The sequence below is a fragment of the Acomys minous genome, assembly GCF_964271855.1.
Source record: "Acomys minous genome assembly, chromosome: 19".
In the NCBI taxonomy this organism is placed as follows: domain Eukaryota; kingdom Metazoa; phylum Chordata; class Mammalia; order Rodentia; family Muridae; genus Acomys; species Acomys minous.
In genome coordinates, this window is record NC_140499.1 from 16,705,926 (window position 1) to 16,720,210 (window position 14,285).

Below are 14,285 nucleotides of genomic sequence, written 5' to 3' on the forward strand. Positions count from 1 at the left end.
GCCCAGACAGGGCCTCGTCTCGCCTTCTGGCTCCGCCCCTTCCCGCCCCGCCCTTGTTGCCCCGTGCAGCTTCACGTCTCCTTCCGGCGCTCGCCCCGCCCCCTCGCCGCGAGCACTCTGAGGCACCTTCCGGCGCACGCGCCGCCCCTCTCCTCTGGGAGGAAAGCTGACCGTAAAGTCTCGTGAAGTGTCGCCATCCGCTAAGATTTGAGTTGTGCTTACCCTTTGGCCCAGAGCTCTGGGGGGAGGTGACTGCAGCGTCGTCGACGGCTCTCGCGCGGAGAGGAGGAACTTTCAGGTTTGTTTGTTTGTTTTTTCTTTCTACTTTAAGCCAACCGACATTTGCTTCGGGACTAGGCAAAGCGGCGGGAGAACCTTAGGTCACTTTTCAAGGGTTTATAACCTAAACGGCGGTCCCCGCGCCACGCCCGCTTTCCTTTACTAAAGTGTCTCTTTCTTCCAAGACCCTCGCTAACCGCCCCCAGCCTCCGTGGCTGCGCTCTGCGTGGAGCATTACGGCGTGCGCGCCGAGCCGCTGACCTCTGACCCGGAAGTTTTCTCCCGGAGCCGCGCACGTTGAGCCGGCTTGGGTCTGCTTTTTCCTCCGGCAGGCTTGCGGACATGTCTTCCAAGAAGAACAGAAAGCGGCAGAAGGAGGGCGCCGAGGGCACCTCGCCCTCGCTCTCTGCCACGACGCCTCGCTCGGGGACCTCGGGTCCTCTCGCCCGGCCGGCCGTGGCGGCGCCGGGGATGCTGGTGGTGACCAACTTCCTTGAGAAAGGTGAGGGAAGCCCGGGCAGCTTTGGGGAGGCTGAGGCGCCTGAGGGGAGAGCGCGGCGTGTGGAGGTGGGCGTGACCCGGGAGGCCGCGGACAGAGTAGCCGCGGGCGCTGGGCCGCCCGGCCCTCTCTGCAAAAACGTCCAGAATGTTCCTTGCACTATTTCCTCTTTGCTGACCCTGGCAGTGCTGGAGATCGAGCCCGGGCCTTGCGTGTGTCGCGCAAAGGCTCCATACCAGCTGAGCCGTGGCCCCACTCGAGATGGCCTCGGCTCCCTGACGGCGTACTGCAAAAAATGGCTCCACCCTAGTAGTAGCCGTAGCTCACGCCAAAAAAGCTAAATACCGATTTTTGATGATGAGTCCGTTCTGCCTAACAGACAGCGTTGCGGCTTCAGGAAGGTTCTGAGGTTCAGTTACCGCTATTCAATAACTGCACATTGGCGTTAGTAGTCAGTCAGCCCCGTCACGGGCGCAGCTCATCCGGTTTTCACAAAAGCAGTGATAAGTGGGTACGTAGTGATACCCATTTTACAGAGTAGAAAGAAAAAGCTAACGGAGTGCCGTCTTGAGTTACCCAGGTAGAGCTGGCAGAGTCCATGCTTGAGTTCAGATTTGTTTGATTCTAGAGCCATGGTCTTAGATCAGTTTTGTTGGCTTGGGTGAATGGACAGACTTAACGTCCGACAAGTCGTTTACTTGGTAAAGCTTTTGGCATGCTTGATGTGAAGTTGTTTGGGAAAACGGAGCGTACGTACTAAGTAGGGGGGTGGGGTGGGGCATGGTTTCTATGTGCAGTGAGACTTTCAAGACTATCTTAAGATTGCCTTAGCATCGTGGTTTTCTTCTGTCTCAGAAATCAGAATACAGCTCTGCAGACTCAACCTCCTTGCACGGAGATGCTTTCCACTGCCGTTTACCCATGGTCATTTCTCTTCTGTCTTAAGCCACTGGAAAAGTTCCACAGTTTCTTCCTGCCCCCATCCTCTCTATACCCTTTAATTGCCTACTTGTTAAATGGAGTGTTCTTGGCCAAGGTGCCAGTCGCATACCCCTGGCCCTGTTTGACTTCCATGCTGTCATCCCTCGAGGACTGTTTTGTAATGGTCACAGATAGTCTCTGTGTTGGCAAACCTAGTGGATGGTTTTCATTACTTCACTTTTGACCCTGTAGCCTTTGGCGGAATTGATCTTTTATTCCTCAAAACATTTTGCTACTTACCATTAGACTTTCCTACTTTTTCTCCATGAACATTGGTAATTATTTTCTTTGCAGGTTTACCCTATTCCAACTGATTCTGAAATACTTTGAAGTTTCTCAAATCTAAGTCTGATGTGTCCCCCCCCCAAATATTTATTATGGCAAGAATATTGAAAGCCTCTTTGACGACTCTAGTTTGTGTCAAGTTGACACAAAATGGGAGCTAAATTTTTCATTTATTTTTTTTCAATTTTGATTTTATTTTTGTAAGGCGTGTTATTTTTTTAGATGATTTAGTGTGCTTTACATCAGGATTTCTCAGACATTTTCTGTAGAAAAGTTAAATAGGTCACAGATCGACCCTTTTGTAAAATGGTGCAATTACAAAATAAGCTTATATAGTAAAATAATGAAATTTATTTGGTTCACAGACACAAAACTTTACCCTCTTGAAAGAAAAGTTTCTAAGTGATTTTTGGGTACTTAACCTTGTAATGAACTAGTAGCAAGTTTGTAGACTATATTTTGAATAGCACTGTCCATTGCCTCTTCCCTTTTAATTTTTCAAAGTCACTTTAGAATCAACTTCCTAAGTCTACAGTCTTCCAGTAATACACATCTTACTCCTTAGAGAATTCAGGAACTAGGGGTCAGGCTTACCACCGCCCACTCTCATATCTACATCTGCTGCATTGATGAACTTGTTTATCATCCAGATGTTTTCTGTTTTCCTTCTCACAGCATTCCTGCTGTTTCTGTTTTAAACTCAAACAATATCATCTCTTACCTGAACTACTACAGTAGCCTTTATTTGATCTCTCTGTTTTCAATTTTGTCCCCTTACTTTTTTCTACTTTATACTCAGAATGATCTTATAAAATGAAAGTCCTGTCATAGTCCTACTGTTTATCCATTGCTGTCAGGGTATCTTAGTGCAGTACACTGTCCTGCTTTTGGCCCTCCTCCTCTTCCTCCTCCTCCTCCTCCTCCTCCTCCTCCTCCTCCTCTTCCTCCTCCTCTTCCTCCTCCTCCTCCTCCTCCTCCTCCTCCTCCTCCTCCTCCTCCTTCTTCTTCTTCTTCTAAAGGTTTTTCAAGACAGGGTTTCTCCGTGTGACAGCCTTGGCTGTCCTGGTCTCACTTTGTAGACCAGGCTGGCCTTGAACTCACAGAGATTCACCTGATTCTGCCTACTGAGTGCTGGGATTAAAGGTGTGCACCACCACTGCCCAGTTGTTTTTGGCCGTCCTCAAGCAACCCCCCTAGTCTCTGGAGGATGGTGTGTCATGTGCCATCTGTTTTTCCTGCTTCGTTATTTAGTTATTTCTTCTTCCTCCATACCTGAACTTCAGCAGCACTTTCTTTGAATAGCAGCCTCTAATTATTCAAATTAAGTTTGATCATATACAGTATAGGCTTTGCTAGGCTTCTCAGTATTCTGTTATTGTGTAGTCTTAGTTTGTAACGATACAGTTACCAGTACTCATTGCATAACTCACCTACTAGATTATAAACTCCATGAGGTGACAGAGCAAGGATGGACTGTTGTTTGAAACTGACTTCATGGGCTGGTGAAATGAGTCAGTAGGTAAAGGTTTTGTAGCGCAGACCTGAGGACCAGAGCTCAGATATCAAGCGCCCAGGTAACAAGCTGGGCATGGGGGCTGGAGAGATGGCTCAGTGGGTGAGAGCACTTGCTTTGTAAGCATGAGGACCTGAGTCTGAGTTCCAGCACCCAGGTAAAAAGCTGAGTATGGGTGGCTGTGTCTTGTAACCACCCAGAGACAGGGAGATCCTGGAAGCTCACTGTCCCAGACTCATTAAAGCTGTCAGACCTCTTTCTGATTGAGTAAGAGACCCTGTCTCAAGGCAGGGAACACAGAGTGATGTAAAGGGAACTGTCTTAGTTTCCTTTCCATTGCTTGGTTAAAGTGCTCTGAAAAAGCAGCCTAAGGGCGAATGGATTCATTGTGACTCGCAATTCCAGGTTATAGTTCATCACGGTAGGAGCTGGAGAGAACTAGTTACACTACCTCCACAGTAAGTTCACGTATGCATTCATTGCTTCCTTTTGATTGTGAGTGTAATGTGACTAGCTGCTCTAAGCGCCTGCTGCTGTGAATGCTCATGTGCTTTGGTTCCTGGAACCTGAATGGTATAAAGGGAAGAATGGACTCCCTTAAATTGTCCTCTTACCTTCACATACGTGCTTGCACACACTACATACATGTAGAGTCCTGAGCAGGTGGGACCCTGTGGAGAGCTTGAGTAGATTATATGCTGTAAGCAGAGAACCAAATAATATATTGGGAAACAAGGGCTTGGAAAGAAGTTTGTACACGGTCTTCATTAACAGGGAGGTGTGGGGGCTTTTAGGGAAGGTTTTGAACCTGCATTATGTGGTTCCTTCAGAAGTGGAATTGAGCCTTTAGAGCCAGATAGAAGTGCCAGTTCTTAGTTGGAGACTTTGAAACCAAATAGCCAGCTCAGAATCTTTCTGCAGAAAGCCTGGAGACTGCTCAAAGTGTAGTTGGTTTTGGTAGTTGTTGCTGTTTGTTTTTAATAGTGCTGAGAACAGAACCCAAGGCCTTGGTCATGCTAGGTAAGCGCTCTACCTCTGAGCTAATACCGCAGCTACAAAATGGTGTGTGTGTGTGTGTGTGTGTGTGTGTGTGTGTGTGTGTGTGTGTGTGTGTTTTAATTGGGGGGGGGGCTTTTTGAGGCAGTTTCTCTGTGTAGCCCAGCTGTGCTAGAACTCATTTTGTAAACCTGGCTGGCCTCTAACTCCTTATGTCTGCATCCTGAGTGCTGGGATTAAAGGTGTGTGACATGACTCCCTGGCTACATTTTTTTTTTTAATTTAAACTTTATATATGTTAGTTACACATTGCCAGCAAACATTCAGAGAGGTTTGACTTCACTTTAGTTGTTTTTTGTTTTTTGTTTTTAAAGAAGGTTTTAGCTGGGTGTGATGGTGCACCTCTGTGATCCTAGCACTCTGTGGGAGGCACAGCACTCTGGGAGGCAGAGGCAGGTCACTTTGAGGCCAGCCTGATCTACAAAGTGAGTCTTAAACAGCCAAGGCTACACAGAGAAAATCCTTTCTTAAATCTTCACCCACCCTTCCACCCTCCCAAAAAAGAGGGTTTCTTTTAGGACCTGATAAATTCATTGATATAGTTAAAAGAGTATAAGATGTTCGTTTACTCTTTTAAAATGCCTTAACTTCAGTTATAAAATAGTATAAAGTAAATTCTCTCTCTCTCTCTCTTTTTTTTTTATAGTAGATGGCAAAGTTCCTAAGACATTCCAGAATTCCCTTGTTCATCTTGGACTTAACACTATGAAGTCTGCAAATATATGTATAGGGCGACCAGTGCTCCTTACCAGTTTGGATGGAAAGCAGGAGGTAAAAGTCCTTACTCTTTTCCTTTAGAAGCATTGGAATCATTAGCGTTAGCTTTTAGTACAAGCAGGAGTCAGTGAACAGAATTTTAAAATTGTATATGTGGCTAGGGCTTTGGTCCTTTCCCTTCCTGATGTTTGTTTCAGGGGTCAAACATATGTTGTCAGGCTTGATGACAAGGGCCTTCACCTGTTAAACCATATTGCTGGCTCAAAAAAAAAAAGTATTTGTTTAAAGATAGTCATATGGGTGCTAGAGCGGTTGCTCAGCAGTTGAGAATGTGCACTGCTCTTCTAAAGGGTCTGAGCTCAGTTCCCAGCACCACACCCGGCAGGTCACACTTCCTGTATCGCCAGCTCCAGGACAGCCTGATGCCACTGGCTTCTCTGGACACTAGCAGAAGTACACATACCTCAGCCCCAGCTAACCAAAACCACAGACTCTTATATCAAAATACCAAACAACCCCGATAGTCTTTAATCTTCCCTCTGAAATTTCACAAGCCAGGCCTCTATCTTCTGCACTGCTATCAACATTCTTATTTTCCCAGCTCCTAACGAACATCTCACTGAGCTCTCAACACTCAGTGACTCTTCTAGCCCAGAGTTCCAAAGTCCTTCTGTTATCCTCCCCAAACATGGCTAGGTCTGTCACAGCAGTGCTCTACTATACTGGTACCAACTTGTCTTAGGGTTTCTGTTGCTGTCATGAAACACCATGACCAAAAGCAAGTTGTGGAGTAAAGAGTTTATTCAGCTAACACTTCTACATTGCTGTTCATCACCAAAGGGAGTCAGGACAGGAATCTGGAACCAAGAGCTGCTGCAGAGGCCATGGAGGGTGCTGCTTACTGGCTTGCTTCATATGACTTGCTTAGCTGCTAACAAAACTCAGGACCACCAGCCCGGGGATGGCACCACCCACAATAGGCTGGGCCCTCCCCATTTATCACTAATAAAGAAAATGCTTTACAGCTGGAACTCAGGGAGGTATTTCTTCAACTGAGACTCCTTTCTCTCTGCTGACTGTAGCTTGTGTCAGGTCAAGTTGACACACAAAACCAACCTTCCTTCATCTCACTATGAGCTCCTTCCTGCTCTTACAGAGGATAAAATAGTTAATTAATAATAATTTGTGAACTTAGATAGGATTTAATTTTATGTTTTTGAACAGCAATTTCACTATAGTTGGTGGCAGATATTGCTTGGGAATAATGTGTATTATGTATTTGATGTATTAAATGTACTTACCATCTAATACAGAGATTGATGGTATTATATATACCATTTTTAAAAAATACTGTTTCTTTCTCTGACTAGGTTTATACAGCCTGGCCAGTTGCAGGATTCCCTGGAGGCAAGGTTGGCCTGAGTGAAATGGCACAGAAGAACGTGGGTGTGAGAGCTGGGGAGAGCATCCAGGTCCAGCCTCTCCTGGGGGCTGTGCTTCAGGCTCAGGAAATGGACTTGGCACTGAGGTGTGGCTCTTTCCTTTGGTGACTGTCTAGCTCCAAGCTGCCCAATAGAAATGTGTTGAGAGGGTTCTGGAGAGATGGCTTAGTGGCTAAGAGTCCATGTTCTTGCAGAGACCCAGGTTTTATTCCCAGTGCCACATGGTGGATCACAGTCATCCATAACTCTACTTCCATTGAATCCAGGGCTGTCTTCTGACCTTGGTGGACACTAGGCACAAGTGTGGAGGACAGACAGACATGTAGCAAACATACACATAAAGTAACGTAAGTAGATCTTTAGAAGGAGAAATACAATGAGAGGTGTACATGTGTTCAGTTTTGGTATTTTTTTTCCTTTCTTTTTTTCTTCTTGAGACAGGGTTTCACTGTGTAAACTTGGCTGTCCTGGAACTTACTTTGTAGTCCAGGCTGGCCTTGATACTTGCAGAGATCCACCTGCCTCTGCCTCCTGAGTACTGGACTTAAAGGCCTGTGCCATCACCACCCATCAATTTGAGGTTTTCTCAACAGATGAAATGTCTTACAAATCTTCTTTACTCCACTATATATAAAATATTATTTTACTATATTGTTTTAAAAAGTTACTGGAAAAGTATTTTACCCCCCCCCCCTTTTCCAGATCAAATCTTTAGAATCTAATGTGTCTTATACTTACAGCACGTTTGTCTGATTTAGATGAGATCTTACTATGTAGCCCAGGCTACTGCTTATAGACACTGGGAAATTTCTCCTTTGTGTTTGGAATGAAAGCCAGGGCTTTGCACCAGGGCTATTTCTAGCTCTGTTTTGAGTACTTGATCATCATATGTGGTAAATGAGTACTGATACACCATGTAAGATAGCATAAGCTAAACAGGTGGCTATATTTTATGGATAAGGGACTCTGCTTAAGTAGCCTTGATATTTTAAGTGGATGAGATTATAGCTGATGAGTACTTAGCAGTGAGTTTCATCTTAACTTTTATAGTTATCACAAGAGTAGCATATTGTGACTAGAAATAAGTTACTTTCTCTCTTTGCCACTAAAGCATATTTATTCCTTTATAAGTATGTCAAGTACATGTTATAATTAACAATGTATAAAAATTAATTTCTTAATGAGAAATAACTCCTAGAAATACTTTAGCAAGATAAAGAACTAGGTTTACATTGAGTCCCAGTCTGATGTTAAAGGCTTAATAAAATGTTAAAATAAGAATTAATGGCTGAGCAGGTGAAGTAACTAATGACTGAGCCGGGCACAGCGGCACATGTCTGTTGTTGTTGTTGTTGTTGTTGTTGTTGTTGTTGTTGTTGTTCTTCTTCTTCTTCTTCTTCTTCTTCTTCTTCTTATTATTATTATTATCATTAATGGCTGACAGAAAAAATAGTATAGATGTCTTTAGACTCAGTATTCATATTCCACATAAGCCAGAGAAATTTTAGAATTGAACCTTCAATTGAAAAACTGGTACAGATCATACCAGTATCAGTTTGATAACTTTTAATTTTTTTTTTTTGTCTTTGTTGTTGTTGTTAATTCTTTAGGGAATTGAATATAATGTGTCTTGGCCATATTTTTTCCACCAACTTTTTTCAGACCCAACCCTTATTCCCTGCCCACCTAACTTTATGTTATCTTTTTGTAAACCTGTTCAGACTAATTTGTGCTGCCCATGTGTTCTTGCGTGATAACCAAGGTCTGTACTCTCACAGAAAACTGAATCTTCCCAGCAGCTAACAGCTGCTCTCCAGTTAGTACCTGGTCTGGGTGGGTCTGTGTGCCCAATTCCCCTCTGTCTGCTGAGATTTGTCTGGCTTGGCCTTGTGCGTGCTGTTACAATGGCTATTAGTTCATATGTGCAACTATCCTGCTTTGTTCAAAAGACACTGCTTCCTTTTATACACTGTCTGTACACTCTTTCTGCCGCCTCTTCCCCCCAATGATCTCTGAGTCTTAGGAGAAGATGATGTGGTTTATGTGTCCCATTTATAGCTGAATATTTTGTAGTCTTGTTGTTTCTGTGCCTTGGCTAGTTGTGAGTCTCTTGTTAATCAACTACAAATAGAAATACTTTGAATTTTATATTTAATATGTCAAGGTATTTGCATGTATGTATGTATGTATGTATGTATTTATGTATGTATACCATATATGTGCCTGTGCCTGGTGCCTACAGAGGCCAGAAGAAAGAGTAGAATTCCCTTAAACTGGAATTGCAGGTGGTCATGCGATACTGAACCCAAATCTCTATGAGTAGCAAGCCCTCTTAGCTACTGAGCCATCTTTCCATTGGTTTTTGTTTATTTGTGGTGTTTCTGAGGCAGCTTTTCTTTGTAACCCAGGCTAGCTTACTTCTGCTACATCCTTTTGAGTACTTTACATATGTGCCATGTCAGGCAGCTCTGGGAATAATTGGTACTTACGATAGCTCAAGCAAATGCCTTGATTCCATGTTTAACTCACATTATCCTAGTAAAAACAAAGAGCTGTTACTACCAAGAGTTTAAATAGCTCCGTCTAAACAGTAAATAAAGTGTCTCGTCCATCCTTTTGGACATACCAAATACAATTTTGAGAAAGTCTGACCCAAATTTTATAAATTTATCAAATTTAATAAAAATATCTTTTGATAATTTAGTACCAGTTTGGTGGTAATTTAGGGAATGTATATTATAAGAATCCAAAAAACATTTTCTAGCCAACATCTTGAGTTAAAATTGTTTTCTTTTTTATATATTCTGAGCTTGGGTTTTGGCATCATTCCTCAGTCCCCTTTGAAGACAGGAAACTGTTTTCTGACCGTAAAGTAACCATTTAATAAACATTGAAAAGCAGAGAGGAAACGTAAAGAACATTATATAGAGAATAAGTGTTATGTATTAGATGCTTATACATGTGCGGTCGTTTGAATGAGGATGGTCTCCATAGTCTCATGTGTTTGGAAGCTTGGTCCCCAGTTGGTAGAACTGTTGGGGAGGATTAGGAGGTGTGGCCTCGTTAGAGGAAGTGTGTTATGGGCGGTAGGTTTTAAGGTTTCAAAAGCCACACTGTTCCCAGTTAGTTCTCTCTCTGCCTTGTGGTTATGACTTAGATGACAGTTCTCAGCCACTTTTCCAGCACCTTTGCCTGCTGCCATGCTCTGGACCATGATGCTCACGGACTCTAACCCTCTGGAACCCTCAAATGTAATGCTTTCTATTAATATGTTGCCTTGGTCATGGTGCTTTTTCACTACAATAAAAAGGTAGCAAAGACCACATCATATACACACATTTGTAAGTGAACAAATTGCATTTATCCTCTTGATTTTTGTTTCCTTTTAAACTTTTCAAGATAGCTATTCCCCTCCTCAGCCCATCCTCAGCCCATCCCACTCCCCCAATTTAGGGTCTCACTAGGTAGCCGAGGCTAGCCTCTATCTCATGATCCTGCTGTTTTACTCTCTCAAGTTGTGGGCTCATAGTGTGTGACTGGTTTATTTACCCCTTTGTTACAAATGTAATGGTCTCAGTGTGGGGAACTTGTGTGTTACATGAAATACTTGGTGGTAGTGTTCTGTTAAGCAGATTATCAACAGAATGTGTTGGAATGCTGATACACGAAGTAGTAATAATTGTTGGCTGGAATTAGCCTTATCTATGAACTAGTCTCATCTTAGTGAGGCTGAGCAGTATTGAGTGATTATGGAAGACTGTACTTAAATAAAATCTTGGGTTTTAAATTTTAATTTCTTTAAAGAATTTGCATTTTAAGTAGGGCAGGAGAATGTTAACATTGAATTTCCAGTTATGAAAGTCAGTAATTTAAATCTGGCGCTGGAGAATTTTGTTAGTGATGTCAGAGCTCCTTCTAGAGTGGAAATGATTTATCTATACCCGTCCTTCATATTTGTAACTGTCTCTTACTCAGTTAATAAGATTAGGGATTAAGGGTATTTGCTGCTCTGGCAAGAAGACTTGGGTTCTATTCTCAGTACCCACATGGCGGCTCACAGTCACCTGGTTTTCAGTTCTAGGGTGTTTGGTGCCTTCTGTCTCCAGGGGCATCAGGCACTCAGATTGTTCTTCATGCCTGCAGGCATGCCGCACACACACAGATTAAAGCACATCTAGAAGTAATGTAAGTGTAGCTTGACTTGGTGTTTTACAAGTATAATTCAGCTTGGTTAAATTAAGTATGTTTGTAGTTGATTCTCATTGTTTTTGGTAATTATATTCTCTTGAAGTTGCCTTCATACTGATAGAACAGAATGTTGTTCTTGGTGAGGAGTTTGTACAGCCGTGCACCTCTTACATAGGCTGTGGTTTGAAGACTTGAAGATCCTAGTTCTGGATAGACTCGGCTTGGGCTGCATCAGAGAACAGGCGCATCAGACATGCTAAAGGATTTGCCTGAGACGGTGCCCTTGTGGAGTTGGGTTCAAACTTCCTTCATCTGGTTTTAGAGCTAGAGTTTGCACTATACCACATCTGTCTTGATTATCTCTGAGTCAGAGCTGAAACACACGGCAGAATATCGCCCTAGACTACTTCTGTTGACAATATAATTATTGGATGTAATACATGCATAGCAGCAACAATTACTGTGGATTCTGGGTGCTAGTAGCTCTCCCCTTACACAAAACTACCTCCATTCTGTGGTTCACTGACAGGGCTGGCCAAATTTTGGCTTCTTCTGTGTACATGTTCCTTCTGACACATGGAAGAGGAAGAGAATGTCCATTATTGAAGACTTTATTTAATTATTTAAAATTAATTAGGATGTGTGTTTTTGTTTTCTTTTGTAGGATGTGTGTGCATGTGTGTACAAATACTTGTAAGGATGGGGGTGTGCACACTTGTGTAAAGGTATGGAGGCCAGAGGTTAAGTTCAAAATGGCTTTCTCGCTCACCTCACCTTATTTTTGTTTTGTCTGTCTGTGTTTATCTATTCATTTGTTTTTCTCTTACTGAATCTGGAGTGTGTCATTTTGGATATACTTGTTGACTAGCAAGTTCTCAGCATTCAACTGTTATATCCTTTGCAGTATTGAGGTTACAAGCCCAACCAGGGTTTATGTGGGTGCTGGAGGTCCAAAGTAGGGTCCTCTTCCTTGGCCAACAGGCAACCTCTGAACCATTTGTCTAGTTCTTGGAAACTATTTAAAAGCAAGCTTTTTGTTTTTGTTTCGATATAGGGTCTCTCTGTGTAGCCTTAGCTGTCCTGTACTTGCTTCGTAGACCAGGCTGGCCTTGAACTTAAAATTATTCACCTGCCTCTGCCTCTTGAGTGCTGGGATTAAAGGCCTGTGCCACCACGCCCGGCTTAAAAGCGGGCTTTTAAAAATCAGTGCAGTAATGAGACGCTCTCACTTCGTAGACTTCCTACACATAACTCTCCTGGTAGAGACTAATTACTAGGAAGATCCAAACAGGTCCAGCAAATGGGGACTAAGCATTCAAATATGTGAGCCCTATTGTCCTTCAGGCATCCCTCAGAATCAGTTTCCATTGCAGTCAGTACTCTATTTTCCTACTTGTACCTCTTCAGGGTAATGTTCTATACAGGATTTGATTTTTCTGAAGAGCTAATGTATAAGTTATACAAAGGGAATGAAATTAGCTATGAATAAAAGCTTTTCTCTGCTGGGCAAGTTCAGAAAGGGTGTGATTAGTTTAGGCAAGTGTGTTTTAGATGTGCTTGCCTGAAATATCCTTCTGATTATAACTCATGTACAGTATGTATGTTCATGTCTATTCTTAGATGGATATCTATACATATACACGTATGTGTGTTTATCTACATGTACATGGAATATATTTGTATGAGAAAATGTTTTATGAAGCAGTGTTTGTCATTTCTATGTAGTCTATGCTAACATTTCTTATGGGACTAGTTTTTACGGTTTCATGGTGGATAGTACCCTGTGTTTTGAAGATAACTGACCTTAGCTTATGTAGCATCAAACTGAAGGGATTTTCCTGCAAGTAATAATGTATCTGAAATGTAAGTCATTGCCAAAACTGTGTAAATCACTTATTTTCAGATTTTAAACAAATAAATCTTCTGGCCTATAATAGAGCTATGTGTGGCACTTATTTTTTGTGGTTTAATTTTTAGTGTACATAATGCTGATATGTGGGTTTTTTTCCCTTTCCTCCTTGTAGTGACAAAGATAAGGAAATTAATGAAGAAGAACTGACTGGTTGTATTCTGAGAAAACTGGGTGAGACTAGTGTTTTAATTTGTTTTCTTCAATTTTAAACAGCAAGGGAGCAGCAAAAAAAAAAAAAGCTTGTAAACATTTTAAAAAAAATAGCTAACATTCTAAATTCATACCCATTTAAGACAAAGACCTCGAGCTTGTGTGTATGCACGTGGCCCCTGCCCCATTTGTGGGTGTGCATGTACTGTGTGACTTGGGTCGTGACACCTAACTATGGGTAAAGGAATGAAGGAAAGACAAACACAGAGACATGTACAGAAAAGCTGGGGTCAGATGTAGGGGTGCTCTGATGAAGTGGCATGTACAACTGCCAGCAACCAGGAACCTCAGCATGTATATTAGGTACAGAAAAAAGAAGGGGTTAACTAATCTTGAGTAGGAAGTGTCTGTAGGAAAATAGTCTCAGGCTGTAAACATGTGGGAGGAAAAGGAAGCTACAGTTGGAAAGTTTTGCACGTACTGGAACTCAGACCCCCCCCCCCCCCCCCCCGGGAAAGCTTTGCTATCCTTGTGAGCCTGCTCCAAATTGAGAATGGCTTTGCTAATTTAAAGTGGGTTTGAGGCTTTGCAGTCCTTACCATGGCTGTGCCCTTGTCAGCAATATACATTGACTCAGGACTCAGGGTTTCTTCCTATCCATACATGAGTGTGTGCCTGAGTGTGCATGGAGGTCAGAGACTGGCTTTGGGTGCTTCGGTCTTCACCTTCTTTATTTGCAAAGATTCTTTGACTGAACCTGAAATTCATTGGTTTAGCTAGATTAATTGATCAGCAAGCCCAACGCATCCTCCTGTCTCTGCTTCCCCAGGGCTGAGATTATAGGGGTGCATCAGTGTGCCTGGGTTTTTATGTGGGTGCTAAGGATCTGTGCTCAGGTCCTTGTGTTTGCTTAGCAAATATTTTACTATCTCAGCCATCTCTACGGCCTTAGAACTGAGACAATTTTTTCTTTTCTTTTTTTTCTATTTATTTTGCTTGTGTGTATATAAATGTTTGCGTGTGTATGTGTATGCCTGAGCTGCCACTTTTTTTTTTTTTTTAAAGTCAGGTTTTCTCTTGTAGTCCTGGCTGTCCTGGACTCTCTTTGTAGACCAGGCTGACCTCGAACTCACAGAGATCTGCCTGCCTCTGCCTCCCAAGTGCTGGGATTAAAGGTTTACGCCACCATGCCTGGCTGAACTGCCACTTTTTAACCTTTGTGCCTGCACATTTTCCAGTGAAGACCATCACTGTGTCTGTTGG

General features: G+C 42.7%; 1 protein-coding gene across 5 annotated transcripts in view; it reads left to right on the top strand.

The window, feature by feature from the left end:
* The first annotated feature begins 109 nt into the window (after positions 1-109).
* Positions 110-14,285, top strand: part of AFG2A (AFG2 AAA ATPase homolog A) — a 164,333-nt gene continuing 150,157 nt past the window's right edge. Inside the window, exons 1-5 of one of the 5 annotated variants that reach the window (XM_084768768.1) lie at positions 110-298; positions 612-781; positions 5,260-5,384; positions 6,701-6,858; positions 12,985-13,043. In XM_084768768.1, the coding sequence (XP_084624894.1) occupies positions 622-781; positions 5,260-5,384; positions 6,701-6,858; positions 12,985-13,043 (502 nt within the window). In that variant the 5' untranslated portion in view covers positions 110-298; positions 612-621. Of the gene's footprint in view, positions 299-318; positions 782-1,050; positions 1,290-5,259; positions 5,385-6,700; positions 6,859-12,984; positions 13,044-14,285 lie in introns of those variants that run through there. The other 4 variants (XM_084768770.1, XM_084768769.1, XM_084768767.1 and 1 more) reach the window with 4 other exon arrangements.